The 27,607-nt window shown below is 38.3% G+C and overlaps 1 protein-coding gene across 4 annotated transcripts in view; it reads left to right on the top strand.

The window, feature by feature from the left end:
- SLC10A7 (solute carrier family 10 member 7) overlaps window positions 1-27,607 on the top strand; it is a 294,204-nt gene that overhangs the window by 74,657 nt on the left and 191,940 nt on the right. For 3 of the 4 annotated variants that reach the window (XM_069105474.1, XM_069105473.1, XM_069105476.1), the window contains exon 5: window positions 12,635-12,673. The exons of the other annotated variant lie outside the window; for it this stretch is intronic. In XM_069105474.1, coding sequence (XP_068961575.1) covers window positions 12,635-12,673 — 39 coding nt within the window. The remainder of the gene's footprint in view (window positions 1-12,634; window positions 12,674-27,607) is intronic. 4 annotated transcript variants of the gene reach the window in all.

Below are 27,607 nucleotides of genomic sequence, written 5' to 3'. Positions count from 1 at the left end.
TGCACTGTGCTAGGCACTGGGGATGCGATTGCTAAAATGCAATGGTCCCTGCCCTCAAAGAACTTGCATTCTTCTGGGAGAATATAATATTTACAAAGATAAATACATATATAGTCTATTTAAAGTTGTGCAAATGATTTCAGGTGGGTAAAGGTACTAGCAACTAGAGGGAGCAGGAAGGAAATTAGGGATTTTAAGATATGGCGGAGGGGTAGTAAATTCCAGGGATGTGAACCACCTTGCAGAAAGGCATAGATGTGGAAAATGTAATGTTGTGTATGTGAAACTCCCAGCAGGTTGGTTTGACTAAAGTAGTGTGTGAAAAGGGATTATTTGAAAAACAGAATTGGAAACTTAGATGGGAGCTGTACTCCAAGCACAATTTTAGGAGTTAGACTAGCATTTTAGTAATATCAGTTTGGCATGTGTGTAGAGGGACTTCCTAGAAGCAGGAAGACCAATTATGAAATTGTTGTAATTGTCTACACAAGAGTTGATGATGTCCTGAGCTAAGGTTGAGGGTGTGTGAGGAGAGAGAATTGGGTGTATTACAATTGGTATCCTAGAGATGGACTTGGACATTTATCAGAAATGCAGGAACAACTATTTTATATTGGTGATGTGTAAGAAAAAAAATGTTCACAAGAGGAAAAACAAATTGCTGCAACCTCTGATTTTTTTTAATGACTTAACAAAATTGACCTTGTCAATCTAATTGTGAGAAAATACTTTTGCATGCATGATCAGTTCTTTAAAAGGTGGTTGGTAGTGTTAAAAAGGCATCTAGCTTGTCTTGGAAGGGCTGGCTTGCACAATAAGTGATTTTGGTGGAACAGATAAGATGTTCTTTGACATGAACCATTTTGTTGCGTGATTTTTTTGTTGTTGGAGGTAGGGTGTGCATTTTAAGAGTTATTTAAGAGTCCCTGCGTGCTTAGAAAATAATCTGAATATATGTTCCTTTTTTCAAGGCTCACCACACAGTAGGTTATTCCATCAATGCAAGAGAATGACTCGGAGCTGTAGCTGGAATGATATGTAAAAATACAGCTTGTGAAAGATTTCCTTTATTAACTGTCATCATCCACAGAATATATGTTCAAATAAACGTTGTGTAATAACTAAATTTGAGATTAATAGGCCCCTTAAGAAACAGCGAAGTCATTCAGAATAGTCAGTGAAAAATAGGCTAGGAGGTGGAAACACGCACATATTGTCCTGCTTACATGCTCTCTTTGGTGTCATTCCCATTTATCATTGTCGGCCAGCTCTGTTATCGTTAAAACACTCTTGCACAAAAGCAGCTTAATTTTCTTAAGAGGAGAGGACACCTGATTCAATTTAGCACACAGAACCAGTAACCGAAATATGTTTTTTTCTTTCCCAAATTGAGATGAATAGTTACAAACCATACTCCCCTGCCCCTTTCCCTACCAGTCCACCCTAAGATGATGGAGAATAGTAAATACCTTTTTCTTCCTTTGTTGTCAATAAGCAGACCTGTATAAACAGGCCAGGCTCTAAAGAAAATATGGCATATTAATGAAAAAGCAGCCAGCTACCAAGAATTGGATGGGAAATGAAAATAAAAATCTTGGAGAATTCTTGAATTATTTTTTAAGACAAAGAAATGAAAATGGTCATTGGAGGATTTGTGCCCATTTATTGGCCCATGCCCCCCAAATTCATCCTTCTTAAGACACATGAAGACCTTGTTCTACATATATTCCTTTTTATTTTTTTTGGTGTTCGATAGAACCATCATTTCCATAATAGATTTTTTTTAAACTTGCCTTTTACTGTTTTTAAGGTTCTAGTTCTCTTCATAGTGAGCTCAAGCAAAGCAGCTCATCTTTCCCTTTAAATTCAAATATGGTATGTGAGATAACTTTTGAACAGATGTCTTATGTGCTTAATTTTCTGTGACATGGATCAATAATAATTGAACACAATTGAAACATATTGCATATTTTACTGGTTCATTCAACTCAAGCTATAGTTATTGTGGGATCTATAAGGTGACAAAAGACATGATTAAGTAGGTAGAATTTAAATGTTTTTGTAATTGAAGTATTTATTACCCAGCAAAGGAGTATGCTTATGGCTGTATCCTGCTTTTTTAAAATTAAATTTAATTTTTTTGAAAATTAACCAGATTTTTACAATTTGGAACCAGAAAGGTGAGAAAATGGGGCCAGAGATACAGGGGAAGTGACTGGCCTGGTTTCACACTGGTGAAGTATGAAGTGGCAGAGGCAGAATTAGAACTCGGGTCCTCTGAACCTCAGATCTATTACTTTTGCCCCATGTTTCCTCCACAACTGCTATAATTTATTGGAATAGAATTGGTGAAGGAACTTTTCTTAATTATGTGGTATAGGTGGTACATATTTCTCTACTTTTAGTGAATATATTAACTTTTTTTTTTTGCATTACATAACACATTTCAAGGTACTTTGGAATAATTAGAAAGGAAATTAACCTGTGCAGGAACAATTTTTAAAAGTTTTCTTTAAAAATTTTGTTTGTGCCTTTTGGTTTTATCTTATACTACAGTTATTTCTCGATATCCATCCCCATGTGCTGATCACCAGTTGCACCCTTTCTTGGAGCAAAGAGAGTCAGATGAACCAAACTGCCTTTTGTGTCAGTGTTGGGGCTAAGCGACACTCTGCTCTACAGCTCCCTGCCTCTCTACTGAGAGAAGGAAGGGGGTTCAATCTTCTGCTTTCTGGGAACCTGATTGGTATTTGTAATTAATGAGCATTCCACTGCCTTTCAACATTTTCATTTACATTCTTTTGCTCCTTTTGTGTGTTGTTCTTTGTATTCTGCTTTCTTCACTATGTAGCAGGACTAACAAGTCTTCCTTTTGGAAATGGAGTCTCCTTTGGGAAAGAAGGAAGAAGATAAGCATTTATTAAGTGCCTACTATTTTCCAGGCACTGTGCTGAGCACTTTGCAAATATTAGATCCTCACAACAACTCTGGAATATAGGTGCTTTTATGATCACAGTTGAGTTAACTAAAGCAGGAAGAGGTTAAATGACTTCCAAGATCTCACAGCTAGTAAGTGTTGGAGGCTGGATTCAAACTCAGGTCTTCCTGTCTCCAGGTTCAGAACTCTATCCAATAGGGACTAAATTGGAAACATTTTGAATTTCTTATTTGCTGATTTCCAGTTTCTAGCATGGTGCCTGACCCATAATAGGTGCTCAATAAATGTTTATTAGTTGATTGACCAACCAATCTTGAATTTGAATTTAGTGTATAAAAACCTGAAGCCCTAACACATGAAAGCTGGAGAATCTCTGAAAACTTGCAGATTTTTTCCGGGTTGGAATCCTACTATTGTATTCTTCCCCCTGTCTGCCCCCAGATTCTCCCTAGATGACTAAAGGGATGATTTTTCCTCTATATCATTTTAGACACTGATATAGCCAGTGAAACCAGAATACGATAGTTTCATAACTAAAACTTACTGACCCTGGCCAGATTAGCAACCAGGGATTCTTTTTGGATCCATCCCAGGTTCCTGATTATTCCTTTATTTTTCCTTCCATTGATGCTCAGGTACTTGGTTTGCATGGAATCTTGCTTAGTAAAAATTCATTGGTGTGTATGTGTGTGTGTGTGTGTGTGTGTGTTTCCTTAATTCTCAATTGCACGGTGAATTCCTCTGGAGCAGGGACCCTGCCTTTTATTTCTTTTGTCTCCCCTCTGTGAGCAGAGTGGGCATTTAATAAATGTTGTTGTCTGACAAGTATTAACCATGGTATTTTTTAGTTTCAAGTGTGTAAACTTCATGGGCCCATTAATGTTTTGGAAGCTCTAAATTACAGGGTATGAAATATGATTTGTATGATGTCTCCTGGTGCATTCAGACAAAGAAAGATGATAAGATTTGCAGCATTTTTATTTTCTCTTCTCTGGAGATCTTTGATTTAATTTGAAAAGGAGAGGGCTGTGATTCAGCAAGTGGCACTTAGTTGGGGGTTGGGGTAGGAGGAGATAGTGGGATGAATAGAGGCCACTTGGCAGAGTGGGAAGAGAGCTCTGAGTTTGGAATGGGAAACCATTTGGCTTCTGACTGCCACTTAAAAACCTCTGTGAGTCTAGGTGAGTCATAGCTTGTCTTGTCTCCAGCTCATCATTTGGGAAAAAATGAAAAGCTTTTATCAGTTGATCTTCAAGGTCCCTTCTACCTCTCCCCTGTGTGTGTGCTGTCTCTCCCAGTAGGATGTAAACTCCTCGAGGGCAGGAACTTCTCGCTTTTATATTTGTGTCTCTAGCCTTTAGCACACTGCTTGGCATATAGTAAGTACTGAATAAATGTTGGTTTTTTCTTTCATATTATAATCTAAGTCTGTAGCTATAAAACTAAGCCCTGGGTGGAGAGAGTAAAGGTGGTGCCTGTCTGTCATTGGTGGTACCTGCCTCCATTTTCCCATTTTCTGACCCAAACTGGAACCAGTGTAAAGTGGTGGCAGAAGCAGTTGCTTCTTCCAGCTCCTTTGGTGTAGCCAGCTCTTAGACACTTTCCTTGGTCCTTAACTCTGAGTCCTCATAGGAGTAGAAGAGAGGAGGGAGACAGGGATGATGTTGGACATTAGAAGGTGTTTATTGATAGCACTGCTAAAAAGGAGGGACCTGACTTAACATGTTTGCCCTGACATTCCTGCCTATCCAATTATGGTATCTAGCATAAGGCGGCAGCATCTTAAGATTGAGATTCATGATACAGTGAAAAGAATGATGGTCTTGGAGTGGCCAGGAGGGATCCTGCTCTGAGGATGTGGCTCATGGTTGAGCCACTTTAGCACTTAACTGTATGACCCTGGGTTAGTCACTTACCTCTCTGAGTCTTGGTTATTTTTTTTTAAATTTGTAAAATGGGAATATTAATACACTCCCTATATCACAGGGTTGTAAGGAGATCTCTAATCTACCTTTCCCCCATTTCTCTTTACACTGTCTCTTCCATCTGTTTCTTTCTTTGCATTCACAGTGCTGTAACCCTAGTTAAAGTCTTGACTATCACCTCATGCCTGGACTATTATAATGTGCAGCAAATAGGTCTTTCCATCTCCACCTTCTCCTCTTCCCAGTCAAGTGGCAGCCAAAAGAATATTTCTGGTTTCTTCCCAGTTCAGAATTCCTTTGGTGGTTCTTAGATCATGGGTAACTATTTTTGAGTCCTGGACCCCTCTGGCAGTCTGGCAAAGCCTATGGTAGGGCCCCTTCTCAGAACAATGTAATACATGAAATAAGATACATTAAGTCTTAGAGGAAAACAATTATATTAAAATAGTTATTTTTTAAAATTCTGTGGGCCCCTCAGTTAAAAACCCTGCTCTAGGATCAAATATAAGCTCCCAGATAGCTGGCTTAGGTGTCCCACAATTCAGATGCAGGGCCCCCCGTCCCTTACAAGCTTATTGCATATCACTCCCTTTATGCACAAGTTCCAGGCAGACTTGTCTATTGGCTTTCCTGCTCTCCTAGACCCATCCTAAGAATTATTTCTTCCACTATCTCTACTTATTGGAATCTGTTGCTTTTATCATGGAATATTCTCTGTTTGACTACTTCAAAGTGGTTTTTCCTCTATTTTATTAGAGTACTTAGTCTCTAAACTTTCTTTGTATTTATCATATTTAACATGTTTGATCTTTTTTTGTGTGGGTGGTTATGCAGACTATAAACTTTTAATTATCAGGGCATGTGGTGTTTTTCATTTTTGTGTCTTGTTTCATGCCTGTCACAATCTGGCATATAATAGATTTATGATAAATGCTCATCGAATTGAGTTGAATTGGATCTTCCACTGCTGCTCTATATGAACCCCTCTGCTTCAGCTAAGCTGACCCCAACACTAGTAAGTGTCTGAGGCCAAATTTGAACTTGGGTCTTCCTTACTGCAAACTCAGTACTCTTATCACTGTGCTGCCTAATTCATATGTTATGAATTTGAGGCCTTTTACCTTCTTAATTGTCCTCCTTTGAGTTTTTGCAGTTTATCAGTGTCCTTCCTGAAAACCGATGCACTGAAACCACCCCTATCCTTGAGATGTAGCCTGAGCATGGAAGAGAACAGGACCATCATCTCCCTCTTTCTGGACCCTAGGTCTCTCTTAGCCTGATATCTCATTAGCTTTCATAGTTGCCATACTGCAGTAGGGCTTTTGTAGTCCACTAAAAACTGTCAGATAGCCACCAGGTTTCAAGATTTAATAGGAAGGAGACAACTTGGTGAGGTAGAAAGGGCATTTTAGGAATAGGATAGGAGACCTGAATGCAGGAATGGAAGGAATGACTGGACAAAATGAGCATGTGAAGAATGAGAGGATGGATCCGGAAGGGGCAGCTCAGGGCTTGGAAGCGGAGAAGGGGCAAGTCTTTCCTTCCTGGTCTGAATCTCTTTTTTCCGATAGGCTGTAGGGAGGGAGGTTGTTTTTTATATAAAACAAACATGTAGAATTGCTACAATAAGGCAAGTGTTGCAGTAGTGTGGGTGGATCTATAATGTTCGATGGTCTATAATGTCATTGACAAACCTGGAGAAGTGACTTGTCTGGCCTACTTAGCCTGAGTAACCCTTGTCTCTGTTCTCTCCTAAGTTTGGCCTTGAGGGTCTGGCCAACATGGAGGACACCTTCCTGAGTTACTCTTAGCACTCCAGCAGTCCACCTCTTATCTTTTATTTTTGCCATATGACCAAGTCCTCTTCTCTTCCTATAGTATGATTGTGTGAAGACATCTTTTACTCCTGTTCAGAGTTCCTCATTAGTCATCTATTGCAACCTGCTTACACCCACCATAAACCTCCAATTACTATATGACTTAAATCCTTGTTTCCTGTCCCATTTCTCCTATAACTTTCTCTTCCAGAAGTCATAAGTAGAATCTGGAGAATGTCAGTGAACTTTTCCTCAATTTCTCCCAAATTTTTCTTCCCTAGATCCAATCTCCAGCCCTTTTTACTAGCTCAGACTGTCCAAGTCACACACACAATTTACTGATTTAGCTCAAATGTTTTTTCTCTTCTACTTCCCCAGTTCCCCCAGAACCCAAAAGTACGTTTCTTTGGTTATCTATGATGGAAATATTTTGTTATTTAGCATTATATATGTACATGTCTCTCCTCCCCAAGTAGATTGTATAGTCCTTGAAGGCCTGTCTGTATATTTCTCGCAGCATGTAGCTTTGCACATAGTAGGTGACCAGCATGTATTGAATAATTGATTCCTGCAAGAGTCTCACAGCTGCCTTTGTCTATCTACCTCATCCTACTTAGTATATCAAAACCTATTTAATTGTATCACACCCTTGATCATAAACTTGCTATATTTCTATATTGCTTATGAGATTTAATCTACCTGGCATTCAAGGCCTTCTAACTAACTGACCCAAATCTCCTTAACATCATCTATCATATTTCCTCTTATAACTCCTCTGCTCCATCCAGATTTTGGCAATTATTTCTGTTCTGACCAGAAACTCTGAGGGTCTTCTCCTCCCAGATTCTTTTGTGAATGCAAACTAGACCATCTTTTGCTTCAGTTCTTATCTAGCCTTTAATTACTGAATGGATGTTGCCTTAGACAAACTGAGACCTGGGAAAAATCTTACCTTAAAAAGGCCAAGGCCTCCCACTTCATCCAAGACCTTCTCCAGTCATTGCTACAGGACTCCAGTGACTCTGGAGGATAGTGAGGCTGGTGGTTCTGCACCTGCCTCACTTAAATCTGGTTCACTTCAAGAATCACCCTCGTGATGTCACTGGTGCTCTTCAATAACAAAGAACTGCTGTTCAAGAACAACAGTCAGTTACATTGGCTCATTGTTTAACTTGAAGGTCAGAGAAATATCAAATTTGATCCAAAGATTTCTAGGTTTCCAGGATCCACTACTGCCTTAGGCACGGATGGGGCTGAGATAGAGATGACTGAATAGTAGGTAAAACAGACCCACTGAGGAAGGGAGATGTGTGTGTGTACGTGTGTGTGTGTGTGTGTGTGTGTGTGTCTTTTCAGTATCTACACATACAGGACATCTCTCAAAGCTTGAAACAGCACTGAGACTTTTGGCATGCCTGGTATATTTCTTTTCTGTATACATATATGCATGTTTTAAGGAGGAAACATCCTGATTCTTTCAGAGGATGAGCTATCATCCTAAAGATCCTGTGAAGAAGACCCTCATTTGTGCTCAAAACTAGGGTTGAACTGAACTGAACTGGGCTGAACTGGGCCAGGAAAAGACAGGGAGAAACAAGCTGGCTGTAGAGGAGGTCGGGTTCCCTGTGGTTGAGGTAGCACACCCTCCCTCCAGATTGATTAGTTCTGATCCCAGAGCTGATCACAGACTTACAGAGATACTTAGATTTGTATTCCCAGTGCTCAACCCAGTTGCCTGGCACATGTTAAACACTTAATAATAAATTCTTGTTGACATGACTTGATTTGGCTTGATGGAGTTTTCCTTGTTGCACCTGTCAGTCAGGCTCAGCCCCAGACTGGTCTCTAAGGTTTGTCTAGTCTTTAAAGGGTACAGAACTTATCCAGATATACAGTCACAGAGTCACATTTCTTCATTTCCCCTCCAAAGGATATCCATTAAATTAGCAAGAGTTAAGTCATCAGATATTGTGGAAGTCTGATAATAGTAGAGACAGTTAAACCAGTCAGACCACCAAGAGGACCTCCAAATTTTGAAAAATTCTACAGATTTCTAAAGATCAAAATTCTCCTGGTATAGCACCTGAAACACAGCATCTCTTTGTCCCACATACTATGCTTTGAGTGCCAGAGGGCAGACCTTGGAGCAGTGAGTGTAAATTAGAGGGAGAGGCAGATTTTGGCTCAATATAAGAAAGAACTCTCAGGGGTGGCCAGGTGGCGCAGTGAGTAGAGCATCAGCCCCGGAGTCAGGAGGACCCGAGTTTGGTTCTGGCCTCAGACACTTAACACCCACACAAAAATACTAGCCGTGTAACCTTGGGCAAGTTACTTAACCCCAATTGCCCTCCAAAAAGCAAAAAAAAAAAAAAGAAAGAACTCTAAAAATAAGAGCTGTCCAATAATAAAATGAGATGCTTCATGTTATAGTGAGCTCTGTCCATCATGGGAACTGTTCAGCCAACGGCTGAATAAACATCCATTAGGGATGTTGTAGAAAGGATTTCTGCAGTGAATAGGAAGGGGGACCTGGAAGGATTTCATGCAGCTATAAGATTCTGTGCTATTGACCTGCCTGGTAGCAAGGGCCTGATCCATTTTGACTTCTTTAGAGCTTGCCAAGGCTGTTCTGTTGTTTCTATGTCCATGTTTGGTAGGAAATTTATGCATAATATGAGACTTCTGGTAGTCTTAGATACTCTGCCCAGTACCAAAGAGTCATGCTCTATTAGATAAATAATCTTTTGTTGTATGTGATAAACACCAGTCATTGCTATTTAGAGCCCCCCCAAAACAAAATTCACCTACATTCATAGGCATAAACAAAACAGACTCTTGGTTGCTTGTTACTGTTTGGTTAATGAGGCCAAGATCATGCCAGGCATCCAGTTTCATTCTCACTCAGTTCTGCTTAAGATAGTGGCTGTAACTATAGATTTAATCAGTTTCACAAATGTCGGCTCATGAAGAAGAATAGGTGTGTGAATGAGTTCAAAACCATCACCACTACTGGAAAAATTATTCCAAAACGTTCAGTAGTATTTACGTATACCCTAGGAAGTTCATTACTGTTGTAATTTTAGTACTTAATAGTAATACATGTATAGAAAAGACTTTGCTTCTCTTCAGATAGCATAAGAAGCTATTGGTAATGGGTGGATAATTAATTACTTTTGCAAGTTGCTCAAAGCTAGTGTTTGTTTCCATTTCTTTTGAGTCTCCTATACTTTAATTGCTTCCATATTTCCTTAAATACTAGGGAAATACCCATTCATTCAATATAGTAAACGTGCACTAAGCACTTCGTGTGTTTCAAGTCAGCAGCAGCAGGGAGAAGTGAATAGAATGCTACCCATGGCCTTTTCCTCAGATTGGCTTTATCACGTCTCATTGCCTTAGACCAAAAACACTGCCTGACCAGATAAAGTGAAATTAGAAAATATTTAACAAAATAAATAAAACTACAATAATACATAATGTTACGTGTTAAAACTGAGGCAAATATTCAGCGTCCAGGAATCTTTATGTCTGAATTAGTGACCTGGGTTTTTCATTATCTCAGCCACTTCTCTAAGAACAAAAAATATTTCTGCTTGGGTACAGAGAGTCTAAAACAAGAGATATGAAATCACAGGTCTGGGCCCAAAACAACTTGTTAGGCCCAAGGGCTACAAAGACAACAGTAAATTCTGCATGCACGTGAGTAAACAGTACAAGGTAGGGACAGGACCTGTACCTTTGAGTTCATTGGTCTAAGGAATTTCTAGGTTGGTCCCTTCTCAGTAGTGTGTAGGGCCCCAAGAAGTTAAATGACTTTCCCAGGATCACACAGCTATACCTGGCTCTAAGACAAAGCTCTACCTGTCATACCACATTCCCTCTCAGAAACAAAGTATATACAAAATAATTGCAAAGTAACCTCAGGAGAGTATGAGCACCAAGAAGTAGGGGTGGTACGCTTAGGAAAGGCTTTAAATAGGGCGGAGCCCTTAAGGAAGCTAGGGGTTGGTTCTAAGAGGCAGAAGTGAGAAATGAGTACATTCTGGATATGGAGGGATAGCCTGGGTATGCAGAAATTATTGAGGGAGCAGATGGAAATGTTGGGTGCAGGATATGGCCGAAGGGCCCCTCTGGCTGTGACACAGAATGTATAAAAAAGAAGAAGGTAAAAGAAGTCTGGAGCCAGATTTTCCTGGGCCTTACATGAAAAATAGTAAAATAGTGCATTGGTCCCCGAGGTAATAGGAAGCAACTGAAGATTCTTATGCAGGTAATCAGCATGATTAGACTTGTGCTTAAGAAGAAAATACATATTTGGCAACTGTGGGGGGTGGAAAGGTTCTGAAAAGAATGGTGGAAGGAGTTCAAAGGTGGAGAAATCATTCATTGAATGGAAAGGTAGATTTGTTGTGAGCATGAAGCATAAAGTATAGCAAGTCAGAATTAGGAAATTGTGTGGGGGGTTTGCCCTCCCACTTCTTCACCAATTTTTACTCCTACTTTTTTTTTTTTACTACCACAAAGCTTTCTCTCCTTTAATCCTCAGCAAAGGAATTCCAATAAGTAAGAGGTGTTAAAATATGTTGCTGTAGTTTACAACTGTCATCTGTAATGTTTTATTTAGCTGCATCTTTTTCCATTGCTCCCTCTGCAACATGGATCACCATATGCCATTGTCCCTGTCAGGAAGCAAAGGTTCCCTGGTCTGTGCCTTTGCCTGTGTCTCTGCCACAGAGGAACTGCAGTCCACTGCCATCTTTTATTGATAGGGCCAGCAAAGGAGGAATCTAATGAAATTATCAAAGCTTTGAATTAATTATGAACTTGAATAGGAGAGCTAAGCTCTCTGGAGCCAGGGATCTCATTACCCATTCACTCTCATTGCATCCTCTTATGGAGCAGAAGGCTGGTTTGGATACAGCTCTTAGCTTGGCTTTGGACTTTATTCAAACTTGCTAAATTGACATCCTCTTCTTATTGCAGTGTGGCTGAAAATGTCTATGATGATTAATTTAATTCTGCTCGGGAACTCCAGGACATGTCAATAGCAGGCTTTCTCCTCTCACTCCTATCCTTCCTTTTTTTTTTAATCCTATATGGGCTTCTTGGGTTTTTTTCCTCTTTTCTGTCATCAAATTGGATGCCTCACAAGTTTCTATCCATTTGGGGAACTGGGAGAAGCATGCAAGATTCAGGGATAGCTTCATGGAATATAATGATTGACTTAAAGTTAAGAGCTCTCTTCCATCTACCACGTGTTCCCTGGATACTTAGGTAAGCACAGTAGCTTCTAAAGTCATTGCCAATTGTTCCTTCTCTGAATTGCAAAGACTCCTTTGACTGACATCTTGCAGTCTTGCATGGGCGTTTCTACTAGAGAATGGGCTGTGCTGCAGATGAATGACTTGTTAACTGCTTGGACTTTAGCAGCCTTCACTGACGCGTGGAGTGTATGGTTCATGTCAGCATGAGGGCTCACCAAGGAGTTGATGGCTTAAGAGTTGCTTGTGCCCACGGAGCAAGTGGGATAGGAGCTCGCTGATGTTGTGTGTATTTCAGTCAGAAATCTAAATTGCTGCTTTCTTGGATGAATAAATCAGCCTCTTGATTGCTTTATGTTCAGTAGGCAGAATCAATAACAACCAGGTTTCTGTTCACATATTGGGGATGATTCTTTTGGTACCTGTCAGAAGTTTATAACAATGAGTAGCAAGCCTTTTCTGCTTGCTTTTGAGACCCATTATTTATGAGTTCCTAAGCTGCAGCTCATCTGTCTTTGTAAACTACAGGCCACTGGCAATTTTTGTAAGCAGTGGCGAACTTTGCCTAATGGTATATGTGGTTCAAGGTCTGGGATTAGGAGTATTGGGAGGGAAGAAGGGAGGGAGAGGAGCATTTTTTGTGTGTACTGTGACTGTTTACTTTTAGTGAGTTTTCCTCTCTTTTCTCTGTAGGCAGCAGCTATATTTAACTCAGCCTTTGGAAGTTTTTTGGTGAGTAATGCAATGTTTAAATCTTTCTCTGAAATGACTTTTTGGGAGTTGGTGGAGGTCAGTTATATGGAAGACTTGGTGAAAGATGAAAACATTTTTCAGTTCTGTTAAATGTTCCTATACTTTTCTATTCATCGTGGTTTGAATAAAATTACTTACTCAGTAAAGACAATTGATCTTCTGCAGTATATTTTATATGCTTGAGTTTAATATGCTATTGATTGGGTTAAAGGAATCAATTATAACACAACGTTTCTCTTTATAGAGGTGCTGTCAATATATTGATTATTTAATGAGGTCTATTAGATTACTATTATTTTCTATCAAGGGGCAAAGGATTTTGAAGAGGAAACATGACCCAGCTTGTCAGAAAGGAGATGCTAATTTACTTGGTGACATGTCATTTATTTTGCATGTTTCTCTGTCACTGGAGCCACCATCCTGGGTACTTCTAAGAAATCTAAGGGAAAGGGAAAAAAATTAGGTGAGACCAGGAAACAACTTAAAGGTCAATAATTTGCAAAGATCAGAAAAACCTTTTTTGGGGGGCATCAGTTCTGAGAGAGAGAGAAGAAGACTATACTCTATACTCTAAGAATCTTTTTATAAAAAGTAGAGAATTATAGTCTGTTTCCTTTAGTGATCCTTTTAAAACCATTATTTGGCAAGGATTTGAGTTTTATGAAAAACTGCAAAATCTACTTTAGTTTTTAGGGGGTTGTTAATGGAATGTTTTGATTTAAATCCTTGAACTTAGGTGAAATGCATGAAAATAAAATGGGAGTATATTTCTCATTCATTTCATTCAAGCAGTTAGATTAGGCTGATTTATATGTAAACAAAAAGAAAATTAGCTTGAAAATAGGTGGGACTTATCCTAAATTTAAATTCATTTTCTATCACCACCCTTTTATATCCAGACTCTTAACCAGTACATTATTTAATTAGACTCACACTGAATGTTAAGTGTTTGTGCTAAGAATTTGTTGGTATATGTACTTTTATAAATATACATATATATGTTTAGTGTTATGTGTTTATTTTTTTAAGTTATGATATTCTATCCTACTGGAACTTCCTTTTTGTCAGTTTTTAAAGATTCATTAGGTAGGTTTTTTAATTGGTATTAATTCCTGATTATTTCTAGCCTCAGTAATTATTTATTATGGTAATTACTTCCACTTGTTTATATTTTGTTTTCTTTAGAGTGATTTCTAAAAGACTGCTTCTCTTCCCACTATGTCATTTGACCTAAGACTATAAATTACGGTTGAGTCACTGATCTCTATTGGTGGAAGGTGTTTCCATACCAAGAGTTCCCTACATACAACTCCTCTCCCTGATCCTCTAGGCTCATTCCTTACACTTACATGGAATCACCAAAGGCAAAAAAAAAAAAAAGAAAAGACTATCAAAAAGATAGTTCTTGTATGTCATCATTTTGTAGAAGCCAGTGTGGTAGAGTAAAAAGGGGCTTGGAATCAGGTTGTGGACTTGGCTTCAGAACCTGCCTTTGTCCCATGATAAATTATGACCTTATGGCTTTGGTCAAATCAGTTAATCTTGACATACTTCAGTTTCCTCAGTTGTAAGATGGTGCTTATGATGCCTTTAGCACCTACACCATTGGGTTGTGGAGAGGCTCAAATGAGATACCCTGTGTATAGCACCCTGCAGATCTTAAAGCGCTATGTAAATGCCAGTTATTCATACTTATAAGAGTAATTAATGACTGCAGGGTTCAGTGTAGTTGGAAGTCAGTTTGTTATGAGTTAGGAAGTCATGCACATTTGCTGACCAAAACCTGGTTCCCTCAGCTCTGTCTCACTCTTTAAAATGCTGAGCCTATTTGTCTTTGTTGTGACTGTGGGATGGAGGCAGTTGGTTATCTATGCAGTTAGGACATTGTCCCTCCTCTGCACATAGTAGGTTCTCAGGTATTATGCTTTAATTTGTCTTTGTGAAGACTGGCTAACATTCCTTCTGTGTGGAACCCCACGATTTAGAAGGATGGGAGATGGAGGGAAGCCTTGAGCTGATTCTTGGAGGATGGGTGGCATTGAGATGGGGAGAGATCTGAAGGAGGATCCTGGAAGCAAGGAGAATGCTGGGACTAAAGCAGAGCAGTTTTTACTCCCTTTCCACCTTCTTTTCCTTCCCAAAACATGAATGATCAGAGGGGGGTGGGAACGTTTTTGTTTGGCTGGTGGAAGTTGTGGGGGTAAGAGTAGGGAGGATTGTCTGAGCTGATTCTGCTTCTTTCCTGCCACACACCCCTATTTCTTAAGTTCTGAACATGTTTGAGGAACCTTCTACCTCTCTAAATTACCAGTGATGAACTGTTAGGCCCAAATTACAGTTGAGAACTGAAGCTTTGATAGGTTTTCACTTTATAATTTTCAAATGAGAGGCATTTCTGGAAAGACTTTGAGGATTTGCTTTGTAGACAGAAAACACCCAGATGTACTTAGATTCCATTGTTATTCAATCATTCAGTCCAATTCTACATGATTCTGTTTGGGGTTTTCTTGGCAAAGATACTGATTTGCCATTTCTTTCCCCAATGTGTCCTCATTTTGCAGACTCAGAACTGAGGCAAATAGGGATTAAGTGACTTTGCCCTGGGTCACACAGCTAGTAAGTGTTTGAGGCCAGATTTGACCTCAGGTCTTTCTCACTCCAGGCCAAATGCTCCGTCCACTGCAGTGTTGTGGATAACAGGCTGGCCTCAGAATCAGGAAAACCTCAGTTCAAGTCCTGACTCTATTTTTGGGGGTGATCATTTAAGCCATTGTTTATTTAAATGATTAAATGATTTAAACTATCGTCCCTAGGCAACAGTCTAAGATTCTAAGTTACATATGAGTTACCTGTCTCATCAGTGGAGGAAGTACCCGCACTGATAAAATCACATCCAAACTGCCTTGCTCACCTCCCCCTCCCGCATCCCTTTTGTTGCCCCACAAACTGTTGTAAGTAAACATTAAAATGACTAAACAGACCCGAACCAGTAGTGGGAGACCTCAGTTCTTGTGACTCTGCTGTGGACTTTCTGTGAGATCTTGGGCAAGTCACTTAACAGTTCAATTCAACAAAAAATTTACTGAGCACCTACTGTGCTGGCACTGAGAAAAAAATGAAACTTTGGCTACCTTCAGGAGGCATCCATTTTACTGGGGACCGGTTGGGTGGGGGCAGGAATACAATATGGATACAACTAAGTAAAGGGATGTAATTTACAGAGGAAGAACCTTTGTACACTTTGTACACTTCTTTGTAAAGTGAAGTGATTGAAGTAGATGCCCTCTGCAGTCCCTCCTAGTTTGAACATGCTGTGTTCTAATACTCAGGATTCCATGTTCTGTTATTCTACTTTCAGGTATTTGATAATTCAACATTTCATGTTCTAACATTCTCTGCTTCACCATTCTATTTTCCAAGATCTTTCTTTCTTAAAAATTCTATAATTTTATGACATTTTTTTGGGAGGGCAATTGGGGTTAAGTAACTTGCCCAAGGTTACACTGCTAGTTATTTTGTGTGGGTGTTAAGTGTCTGAGGCTGGAAGGGAACTCAGGTGCTCCTGACTCTGGGGCTGGCGCTTTACTCACTACGCCACCTAGCCGCCCCTAATTTATGACTTTAAGTATTAGGAGTGAGCGGGTCTTCAGATACTCATGTATGGACATCTGTAAAGAAATTTTGAATTCCTCATTGCATTTTAAATTTTGAATGAAGTACATTGATAAGGTGAATGTTTTTTAAAGAGAAAAAAACAATCTCCAAAAATTCTTTCTGGTTTTCAGGTAGTTGTGTACACCAGATAAAACGTTGTCCATATTGGTAGCAAGCAAACATCCCAGGTCTAATTAAAACACAGTGTTTTAAATAACTAATTGTTACAGAAAACTGTTTTTATGTAGCTGGGTTGGTAATAACTAATGATAGATGAATTCAATTTACATAAATTTCAGACCAAGAGAATATTTTAGAATCATGCCATGGAGGATTGCTTTAAGTTAAGAAGTTAATGTCATTATCTCCTCCTCTCATTTAAAGAGTTCGCTTTACAATAATTGTAGAGCATAATGAGCGGTTTGAGATTTTCCACTTGATGAGGTTTTAATAAAATCTGACAGCGTTTTAGTAATTCTGGGTGGTTGGTGAGCTGGGTTTTTGCTATTATGAAATATCCTGATGATGGAAGGACTGTGTGCAAGGCCAAATTCAGCAGGCTTGCATGCTTTGCATCCACATGTGAAGCAAGGAACGTTTCTCAGATAAAGTGATTGGTGATTCTCTAGGGAATTGGATTAGGGATTCCAGATGCCTTTGTTTAATTTCAAAAGGTGTGCAAAGTTACATTTTGATTGTGTGATTTCGTCACACTCCAGCTTGCCCCACCAACACCCCCCACCCTTGCCCTCTCCCCACCCAGAAAAATTACATAAGAAAAGAAATTGGCTACATTGGGTATGTGAGTTTGGTATGAGTCTTGTATTCTAATGAAGTTCTGCAACATTCCAGCAATTGGTTGTAGGTTGTTGGAAGACCTATTGAGCCATCCATGGCCAAGTGTTTCCAGCCAAATGAGATGAACCAGGTTTATGTTCTGGACACCAGCTTTCAAAAGTTCATCTTTGAGGATTATTGTGTTTGTTTGCAGTAAGAGAGCTGGCCCCAAATCCTTGAAGGCCTGGGTCCAAGACCTGCCTGCCCCTGGGTAAGAACCTCTCAATTCTCGAGACAACCCTCTAAGACTGTTGCAGAGACGGTTTCCACCCTACACTGGTAGAGAGAGGGTTACCTCACCTGTGAGTTTGGTATACATCACAGGTTCAGTCCCTCTCAGCTAGGGACCAGCTGGCTAGGTGGAGCCATGAAAAGGCATTAGGCCTAGAGTAAGGAAGATCTGAGTTACATTTTTACACAGTGCCTCTCAGTGCTACATTCTTCTCCTTGGGTGTAGTCGTTATTGCTAATTCCAGAAGCTCATCTAAGAAGAATGTGTCAGGACAGAGAAAAAAAACATTAAAGTTAAAAATCTCCTTGCCACTGAAAGACTGGAGAGGGAGATCTAACCCTCTCTCACTCTTATGACCCAACTTTACCTCAGTTGTCCTCTGGCCTTAGCCCTAGTTCTCTCCAGTTTCAATTTTAAAATCAACAGAACAGATATCATATTGCTTGCCTTCTCATTGGGTGGAGAAAGGACTGAAGGGACAAAGAGAATTTGAAACTTAAATTTTTTTTAATTAATGTTAAAAATTTTTAAAAAAAGATTTATTTTTAAAAAAGAAAAGAAAATCAACAAAAAATCCACAATTTTTACAGATAGCCATCACTTTCCAATACTTATTCTTCTCTCCTCCAACCTTACCCTCTCCCCCCTTCTTCTTTGGAACAAAGGAAGGTAGTGTAGAAAACAAACAGCCCCGTTGTTTGACGGTGTACTTCGTTCTGCACCTAAATTATACACTTCTCTGCCAAGAGGATTCATCATCAGTCTTTTCACTTCTATCTAGCATTGGCAGAGGATGTAGGGGCTGTTGACTTGAATGTTGCAAAGGATGGTTGTAGACCAGGGCCTGGATCCTTGAATGCTTTTTCATTTTTCTGAAGCAGGGACATGATTTTATTCGGTTTGTGTTTATTCAGTATTCTCTTTTCATTCAGTGTATAAGATTATTCTGGTAGTTTTTACTCCAATACTAACTTGCCCAAATAATCCACTTTGTGTCCTAAGCTCCTCTAAATGTGTATAGCTTGTTTTGCATCTTATCCACAGGTAGAGGATTCTTTCGGTTCAATTATCTTCATTTAAAAAAAAAGTTTGATTCTCGGTTTGTTTGTTTTTATCACAGTCATTTAGAGAAATCCTTCTCTCCTTTCCCCCACCTTCACTCCTCTACCACTCCCTGCAAATTGACAATTTTCATGTAATATCCAATACAGTGCGCAATGTTTTTACCTCTTCTCTGGGGTAGTGGTGGGGGAGTAAGTTCCTTTATGTACTACCTGAGTATTTGTTTTTCAATTGCCCAGTGTTTTTTTTTTTCCATTTAGTAATCATTTCACTTACATTGTAGTTATTTTGTATATTGTTATTCTGGTTCTGCTTATTTTAACTACAAGTTAACTACAAGTTTAACTACAAGTTTTTTAATCATAAGAATAGTTAATTCCTGCATGTCTCCCCAGGTTGCTTTGAGTTTCTCTTATCAGTCACTTGTTACTATACAAAACTATCCATTTGCATTCATATGCTACAGGATATTTTTAACCATTTTTCAGTTAATGAGTACTCACTTTCCCCCCCTTTTTTCTATCACAAATAGTGCTGTTATGAATATTTTCATATATATTAGACCTTTGTTCTTGTCCCTGATTTTTTTAAGTTATATTCTCAGTAGTGAGACTACTTGGTTGAAGGGTATGAACATTTAGTCTCTTTTCCTTCATGATTTCAGATTGACATCCCTGCCAGTTGGCAAGAGTATGGAAACAAGTAGCAAGAGTCAGTGTTGGAGGTGTTGGGAAAAGACAGGCACTTTCATTCACTGTTGGGAGAGCTTTGAATTTGTCCATTTTTCAGGATATCAGTATGTAATTATGAAAGGAAAGCGACTAAGCTCTTTTATACCATGATAGATATGGAAAAGAATGAACTAAACTCAAAGAATAAAAAATGTCTTTTCCCAGAGTTCAGTGAGGCCAAGAGTGTGGCTCAAAGTGAAGGGACCAATTTTAAATTAACCATTAGGAAACTGTTTTTAAGTCTAGTGGAAAGGGTATTGGGTTGAAATACTAACTCATTGTCTTTCCAGCTCTGTGACCTCTGCCCTCTGAATTTTCACCATTTTCAGCAAAAAAATGGGAGTAATAACACATTTCCTACCTCACTGGATTTTTGTAATTGAAGGATTTTGCCCATTCTTAAAGTGCTAGAGAACTATTTAAAATTGGGCTAACAAGACAACATTGTGTACTGTATTTGAATTGGCATGCAAAAATTTAACACTCAGCACAGTGCCTTACACACAGTACACATTTAATAAGTGCTTAATAAGTTTACTTAATGAGGTAAATTTAACAGGATGATGGAGCATCTCGCTGGAGCATTGTGGACTGTGTTCAGGGATACAAAAGCTTAGCACCCAGCAAAATGCTTTATGTACAGTTAGTACTTTATAATTACTTCCTCTTGAAAAATATTAGTGGATCAATATTAGAGGACAGCTAGGTGGGAGGTAGTTAGAGTGCCAGGCCTAGAGTCAGGAAGACTCATCTTTCTGAGTTCAAATTTGGCCTCAGACAATTACTAGCTGTGTAACCTTGGGGAAGTCACTTAACCCTATTTGCCTCAGTTTCCTTATCTATAAAATGAGTTGGAGAAGGAAATGGCAAACCACTCCGGTGTCTTTGCTAAGAAAACCCCAAATGGGGTCACAAAGATTCAGACACAGCTAAAACATCCGAACAGCAGCAGAGCTACAGCTGTAATACTAGTATCAAACCAAAGCAACAGATGATTTATTGGACTCCTATTAAAGAAGCGACTTAGTGGGATAGGTATAATAACCCTAAACTTTATGTCTAAAAGATCTAGATTCAGACTTTGTCTCTGACATTTACTTGGTAGCTTTGTAACCATGGGCAAATTATTTAACTTCTGAGCCTTATTTTCTTATTTGTAAAATGGAGATAGTAAAGCACTTATCTTGCAAAGCTGTGAGGACCAAATGGTAAGGTCGGTAGGTAAAGCACAACATAATAGGATTTGTTGTTGTTATGGTTATTACTCCACTACTGCTTGCCAGACCCCAATGGAGGAAACTGAGACACATAAAATATAGTCTCTGTTCTCAATCTCAGACAGATTATAATCTAGTTGATAGAGCATGACATTATTATGTAGTAAGTTAAATAAGGACAAAAGCTTGAAATAACCGCTCTAGACAACAACATCCTGGGATGTCAGTCCATAAATTTGGATGGGAAAAATAACATTTTTATTTTTGCTAACTTCTAACAGAAATTTACTATTCCCCTCATTTATTTATAAACATAAAGGTGTTCATAGGCTTTAGCAGATTTCCAAAGAGGGTCCAGGACACAGAAAAGGTTTAAAACCCCTTTTGTAGGTGTTTTCTCAATCTCATCCTCTAAGGATTAGAAAAAAACACTGGGAGGCATGCTGTCTGAATGGGAGAGGTGGGACAAGAGAGATGTCTATGATCCAACAGGGAGCTGCTTCTCAGTAAACCTAGTATAGCCTGTGCTTGCCTTTCATAGGCAGGAAGCCTGCATGCCTGTGTGCTTACGCATCAAGCAATATTTTTAGCACAGAAATATTGCGGTGATTGCTTTATAGATTTGTTTCTCTGACAAGGTTTTATCTAAAACAGTCAACCTAAATATAAAAGGGCCTTTATTGCTCACTAAAAATGTGTAGAATCTGTATCTATTGCATTTTAAAAGCATAATGCCTTATATTACTTGACAGAATTTCTGCAGCAAGTAAATGCATTAGTCACAGTGTCCATTTTTCTTGCAAATTTGTGACATAGATTTAATTATGGGAATGACCAGCAACTTACAAATCTAATTTTAGGAGAGGCTGAGCCAACTTTTTTTTTATTTTAATAATGATGGATTTTTTTTAAGCAATGATTTCATTACTATTTAAAGAAATCTAGTGGTATAGAACTAGCCAATTGACTGAAGTTATTTTATTACCCTTTAACAAATGCCACCATACCTTCATCTTTTTTAAAATTAACTTTTAAATTGTTGTCATCACCAAACTGTGAAAATTCCTGTCTATATACATCTATTTGAGTAAAACAAACAAACAAACAAACAAATATCTTGAAGAAGACCTGGCTTCTTCCATAGTATGCCTCTAGCACTACCTCCTACATGAAGACTTTTCTGTTCTTTCTCCAGTTGTTAGTACTCTTTCTCTCTCAAAATAATTTTTTTTATATTTACCTTGTATTTTCTTGTGTGTATATACTGTATTCTCTACCCCCACACCCCAACTCAATAGCTCATTGAGGGTAGGAATTATTTCATTTTTGCTTTTGTATCCCCGGCATCTACTTAGCATAGTTCTTTCCTTGTACATGGCAACTGGTAAATATTTGTGGAATTAAAGTGAATAGAATGAATAAATATGAAGACATTTTGGTAAGGTATTTATAATACAGGAGACATGTCATGATACAAGGGAGTTGCTCTATAACACAGGAAGACCTAGCTTCAAGTCCTGCCTCTGATAAGAACTGTCTTTATGATCCCTCTGAGCAAGTCACTTAGCCTCTTTTTCTAGGCAGCCTGCCAGGATTTTAAATTTTAAAGATGGCACTGAGCTGTGGTAGTAGAAGGAATTTCCATACCTGGGAGTTCCATATGCCAATGAAATCACAGCTCTAGTTCCTAATCCTAAACTTATTATAAGTTCCCTGGGACTCATGAACACTATCATTGGTAGAAATTTCGATTAAATTTCATGAGTTTGAGTCTTAACCTACTAACATAATAACTAGTTGACTACATTGAACATAACGGGCACTTAATTATTGTTATTTGATTAATATGCTTATGACACTCATCATTTCCTACTTTTATTGTATTAACACAATTTCCTATTGTGTTAAATATAAACTGATGTATTACAAAGTTTTCTTTTTTTTCTCCCTATAAATCTGAAACACCAGTTCTTAAAGATGGGGCTCCTTGGTTCTAATGTCTATTTTTGGTTCTTAGAACTTGTCCCAGTCATGATCCACATTTAGAAGTCAGAATTTAATAGTCATTGTAAGTTCAGAAAATATCTGGGTAGGTGGAGAAGTAAAGAGGTGAAGCCTCATGATTCCTACAAGACGAAGACTCCTCCAAGCATTGAAGAATATAGAATGTATGCATATGCACATATACACATTACACGTGTATACATACATATGTACATATACTTTTTTTTTAAACTTTGACCTTCCCCCACCCCCTTCCCATGTTCCTTCCACAGTATCTGTCACTCTCATTGCATTTTATAGTGAAGCCAAGTTTGGAAGTTTAAAAATCTATCCCTGGTCTCAGGCCTTTGAGGAAACACTGGTCCCTTCTAATAAACTTTGCTCTTGTGCTTTTGAGAAAAGTCAGGATGCAGTTTGCTCTGTTGACGATAGCACATGGTTGATAGTCATAAATGCCTTACTTGGCTCTGCCTAGCATGGTTCATTCTGTCTGGTTCCTGCTACCTTTGTTCTCAGGGAATCAAATGCATCCATTTAAAGCCTGAAACTTCAATCAGCAGAAGGACCTGTCATCTTGAATGGAAGAAAGAACACACATCTCTTTTCTTTCTTTCTTTTTTTTTTTTTGATTGTGCTAGCTCCAAGGAAGAAGTGTGATTCTCTGTTTAGGCAGGTTTCTTGAAGTACCAGCTTGTGAACAGAAGTGAGGCTCACTTTGTAGGCGCCTCCCTAGAAGGAAGAGTAGTGTACATAATGTCAGATCTAAAAGTAAACATATTAGATTGTCTTAGAGGCTCTTACAAAAACAACAATAAAACAAAGTGACTCTTACAGTCTAGCAGTACAGATGATACAAATAGCAGCCATGGGGCCATGTGGCAAGCACAGTTTACCAAACTATATTGTCCCTGGCTCTGCTGGTCTGTCTCCATCGTGAGGGTTTTCCTGGATGTCCAACTTTGTATTCTTGCACCTCCAGACATACGGCTGCTCCCTGAAAATAATTGAATCAGTATTCATGACTGCTAAAAAATCATGTCTCTGTCTTAGGATATTACACGTGACATTAATAGAATTACTTAAAATAAAATTCTGTTTGTTTGAAGTGCAAAATGGGGCCAAGCATAGAAGAATGATTGAGCAATTATGAAAGACTAACTTTGATCTTTAGTAATCTAATTTGCAAATATTAAGTGCAAATAGCAAATATTAAGGGTGGAGGGGAAGTTGATATCCCAAGGATAATGGAGCCAGAAAGAACAACTCATATAAAAATCAACCTGATAGCTCTTTTAGGATGGAATTACAAGATTAGTAGGTGAAAGTGTAAATATTATTTTACAGTTTTACAGCTCTAGATAACTTTTTAAAAACTTAGTATAATTATATGGTAAAAGTATTCTCCTTCACTTTAAATTTGCTAAAGCAGTTCTTCTCTATCTCTTCTTTGCTCCCATACCAGCTTATTTTCTATTATGCTAACTTGTAGACCTGTTTTTATCCTCCCAATAGATGGAGTAACCTCATTCAGGGCAGGGACTGTGCCATTTTTTATATGGGTTATTTGTATCCCCAGAGTCCTGCCCATAGCAGGTGCTCAATTGTCCCTCAGTAACCAGTGACTCTATAATGATCCATTACTGGGATAAAACTTCCTGTTGGTATAGCAAGTTGACTCACAGCTTTTTGGGTGATCATCAGAGCTTCATGGAATGCTATTCCTCTGAGCTTTGACTAGCAGTTTTGGTGCCTGGGGAAAGCTTTACAAAGCTGCCGAAGGTAAATGGTGTCAGCTGCCCTTTCAAATCAACTTTTAGTGACAGATTCAATCTGGAAGATACTAAGCACTCTGGGAAACTGCTATATGTAGAGGAGCCAGAGATCCAGGGACATCGTGGGGCTATTTCTGGACAGACAGGAGCAGGAAGGAAACATACCATTTGGTTGTTTTTTTTTTTTTATTTTAACTAATTCTTCTTGTGAAAGAGGTAATTTATGTAAACTGTTTTGTGTGTTGCTGCAGAAATGTGAACTCTGACAGTGACCTTGAATTTCAGTGCCCTGAAGCAAAGCTCTTGTTATTCCTCTGCCAGTTCTGTGTGAAGCTTCTTCTTGTGCCCAGATTTATTTGCTACTACTCATTTGCCACATTTGCATTAGTCTTCTCTCCAGAGCTACTCAAGTATTATTATTATTATTTTTGCAATAGGTTTTGTGATTCTTCTACCAAGTAGGAACATTTTATCTCCATGATCCTTTACAGTTTTAATTCTTTTCCATAGCAGAACATTTGATCCACTGATATGAGTTTATTGGTCTATTGTTGTTGTGGTTTAATCTTAGTATATCTTGCAGCAGTTATTTTCTAAAATGCTTGAACTCAGAGTACAAGCTGGATAATTCATCCTTCTTGCTTCATCTTTAGTTGGCCCAGAGTTTTGCATTTCCTTGCTGTTACTTCCTAACAGACACTTACTAAATAATGGACATGGGGGGAGGGAGGTAATGGGAGCATGTGAAAGAATAGTGGCCTGGGAATGAGGATGAGCAAAAATACTGTTCCCCAAGTCTATCTTTAAAGAGATTCCAGATCATTGTTTGTTTGTTTTTTTACTTTATTTTTCTTGCTTTTTAAAAAGCATATGTTTTTGTAGCATGGCTGGTGTGGAAAAATGGTTTCCATGTATTCATATCTATAAGGGATATCATATTTCTTGCCTTCATAGGTGAGGGAGGAGGCGAAGGGAGGGAGAGAATTTTGAACTGAAAGTTAAAATTAAAGGAAGTCATTGAAGGGAAGCCATCCCTTCATTTCCCTACAGCTACACTGTTTGGTTTCAACTCTACCATCATTATGCCCAATGCCCTTTCCTCTCCCCACCAAACCCTTTCAACTTCCTTTTGTGGTTTGTCTTCCCCTATTATATTGTAAGCACCTTGAGGGCAGGGACTTGTCTTTCTTAATTAGTGACTGCCACATAGTAGGCATGTATTAAACATTTATTGTCCCAGGTCTGCTCCTTACTTTCTGTGTGGCCTTGGGCAAATTATTTGTACTTTCTAGCCTCGGGTTTTTGGTTATTTTGTTGGTGTTGTTTTATCTCTTCTAGAAGTGAACATTGGACTTGAAGCAAGAGAAATTGGGTTTAATTGATAGCTCTGGTACTTTACTAGTTTACAACTTGGGAAGTTTACAACTTCTTCCTTTTGGGCCTCATTTTTCTCATCTGTAAAATTGAACTAAATAATCTTTAAACTGCTTTCCAGTTACAAATGCTGTCATCCAAGAGGATTGACTGAGATAATCTCTAAAGTCCATTCCAGCTATAACAATCCATTTAAAATGTTTGTTGGTGAGGATCACATTTTGAATTACTTTTCTAAATACCCTCTATTTAGTTATCCTGTTACCAACCGAGCTTTCCTTTTTCATACTTTAATGATTTGTGGTTGCAATAACCCTATCCTGAATATTCACCATAAACCTTTCTGTCTCACCAATCTATGTGCTATTTGTCCAAAGCCATGAGGAATTTTTATTGCTTTATCTGGGTAATACTGATTGGGATGGGGAGTCCGATGCTCTGACTTTTTTTGTTTGTTTGTGTCTTTACATCATTTTCTTCATCTTTACATCAGCCTCTGATTGAACCCTCCCTAGTGACTGTGAAAAAGTTATAGCAAAAATGTGCAGTATAGACATTTTTGTCTGGCAGCGTATACAATATTCTGGCCAAGTTGGCCCCAACTCTGTTGTGAGGGAAGAGGAGCGAGGTTTCTTTATCTCTTCTCCAGGACTTTCACTGATTTTTCCATTATTCAGAGTTCAACTTCCTTCTAGGGGTCTTTTCATTATTTTGTTGACCTTGGTTCTGTTTTACTTCAGTTCATAGGGAGTCTAACCAAATATCTTGGGATTCATCACAATCATCACTTTTTACTTCACAGTAATATTCCGTCCCCTTCATAATGTATCTTCAATTCACCATAGGGTCATTTGTAGATCTTTCTCCTCATTAGAACCCTGCAAACTATATAATTAGCCTTGTTTTAGAGTTCACAGGCCTCCAGAATTTTTTGATTCTACATTCCTATCATTAAAGAATTCTTAAGAAAGTACCCACAATATATGGGTTTATTATATATAAAACATATACAAAAGTAGAAAATTTAAAAGGATAAGTTAAAATAAATATTTAAAATTTTTGTTTAATTTTAATAATGGTACAAAAGTCTTTTTTTTTCACCAACATGTTATTAATGATAATTTAGTAAGAGCATTGTTACCAAATATGCTTCAGTTTGTTTTTATAAATCTTGGTTTTGGGCGGCTAGGTGGCGCAGTGAGTTAAAGCGTTGGCCCCGGAGTCAGGAGGACCCGAGTTCAGTTCCAGCCTCAGACACTTAACACCCACACAAAAAACCTAGCCATGTAACCTTGGGCAATTACCTAACCCCAATTGCCCTCTAAAAAAATAAGAAGGCAAAAAAAAAAAAGTAAATCTTGGTTTTACACTTAAAGATTTAGCAATTTGAGAGCCTGGAACCAATTTCAGATTATTTGTCAGTTTTAGTGACTGTCATAACAGGAAAATATATGTCACAAAGATGCTTAGGTTAAGTTGGAAAAGGTGTGTCGTTGACTGAATTTATGAGATACTTGTTTTTTATTCCCATCTACCAGTTATGCAAAGGTTGTTGTTAAAATTGTGCTAGTAAAAATGTCCATTTTCCCTGATAATAATTAGTTGTTCTTACAAACTAACTGAAAGTTATTGTATTTTAATATTTTTAACAAATGACTTCCAAACTCACCGAAATTCTTCATTTGGAAGATCAACTGAACACCCTAATAAGGACTTCAATAGAGGATATAATCACAACAATGTTAAGAACATAAGTTATCTTACAAATTATCATTGAAGATTTTTTTTTTACTGAGGGTCGTTTACATTAATAAGATGGTAACTATAACGTGTCTGTGTATGAGTGTGTGTGTGTGTGTAAATCATGACCATATGACCATTCTATTACTTTCTAATAGGCTTCATTTAAGTCTAAGATAGATTTTATATTTGTCCATCTCCTGTGTTTAAAGTTGTATTATTTCTTTGGTTATGATTTCTCAAGGGTGAATTACATTGAGGTTTATGTTAAGACTCAGAAAAATTTCAGT

Source organism: Petaurus breviceps, unplaced genomic scaffold (genome assembly GCF_028583685.1).
Source record: "Petaurus breviceps papuanus isolate PSGF00001 unplaced genomic scaffold, PetGlider_PUasm1.0 76, whole genome shotgun sequence".
Lineage (NCBI taxonomy): Eukaryota > Metazoa > Chordata > Mammalia > Diprotodontia > Petauridae > Petaurus > Petaurus breviceps.
Note: the sequence above shows the minus strand (reverse complement) of the source record. Positions and strands in the feature narration are given on the sequence as shown.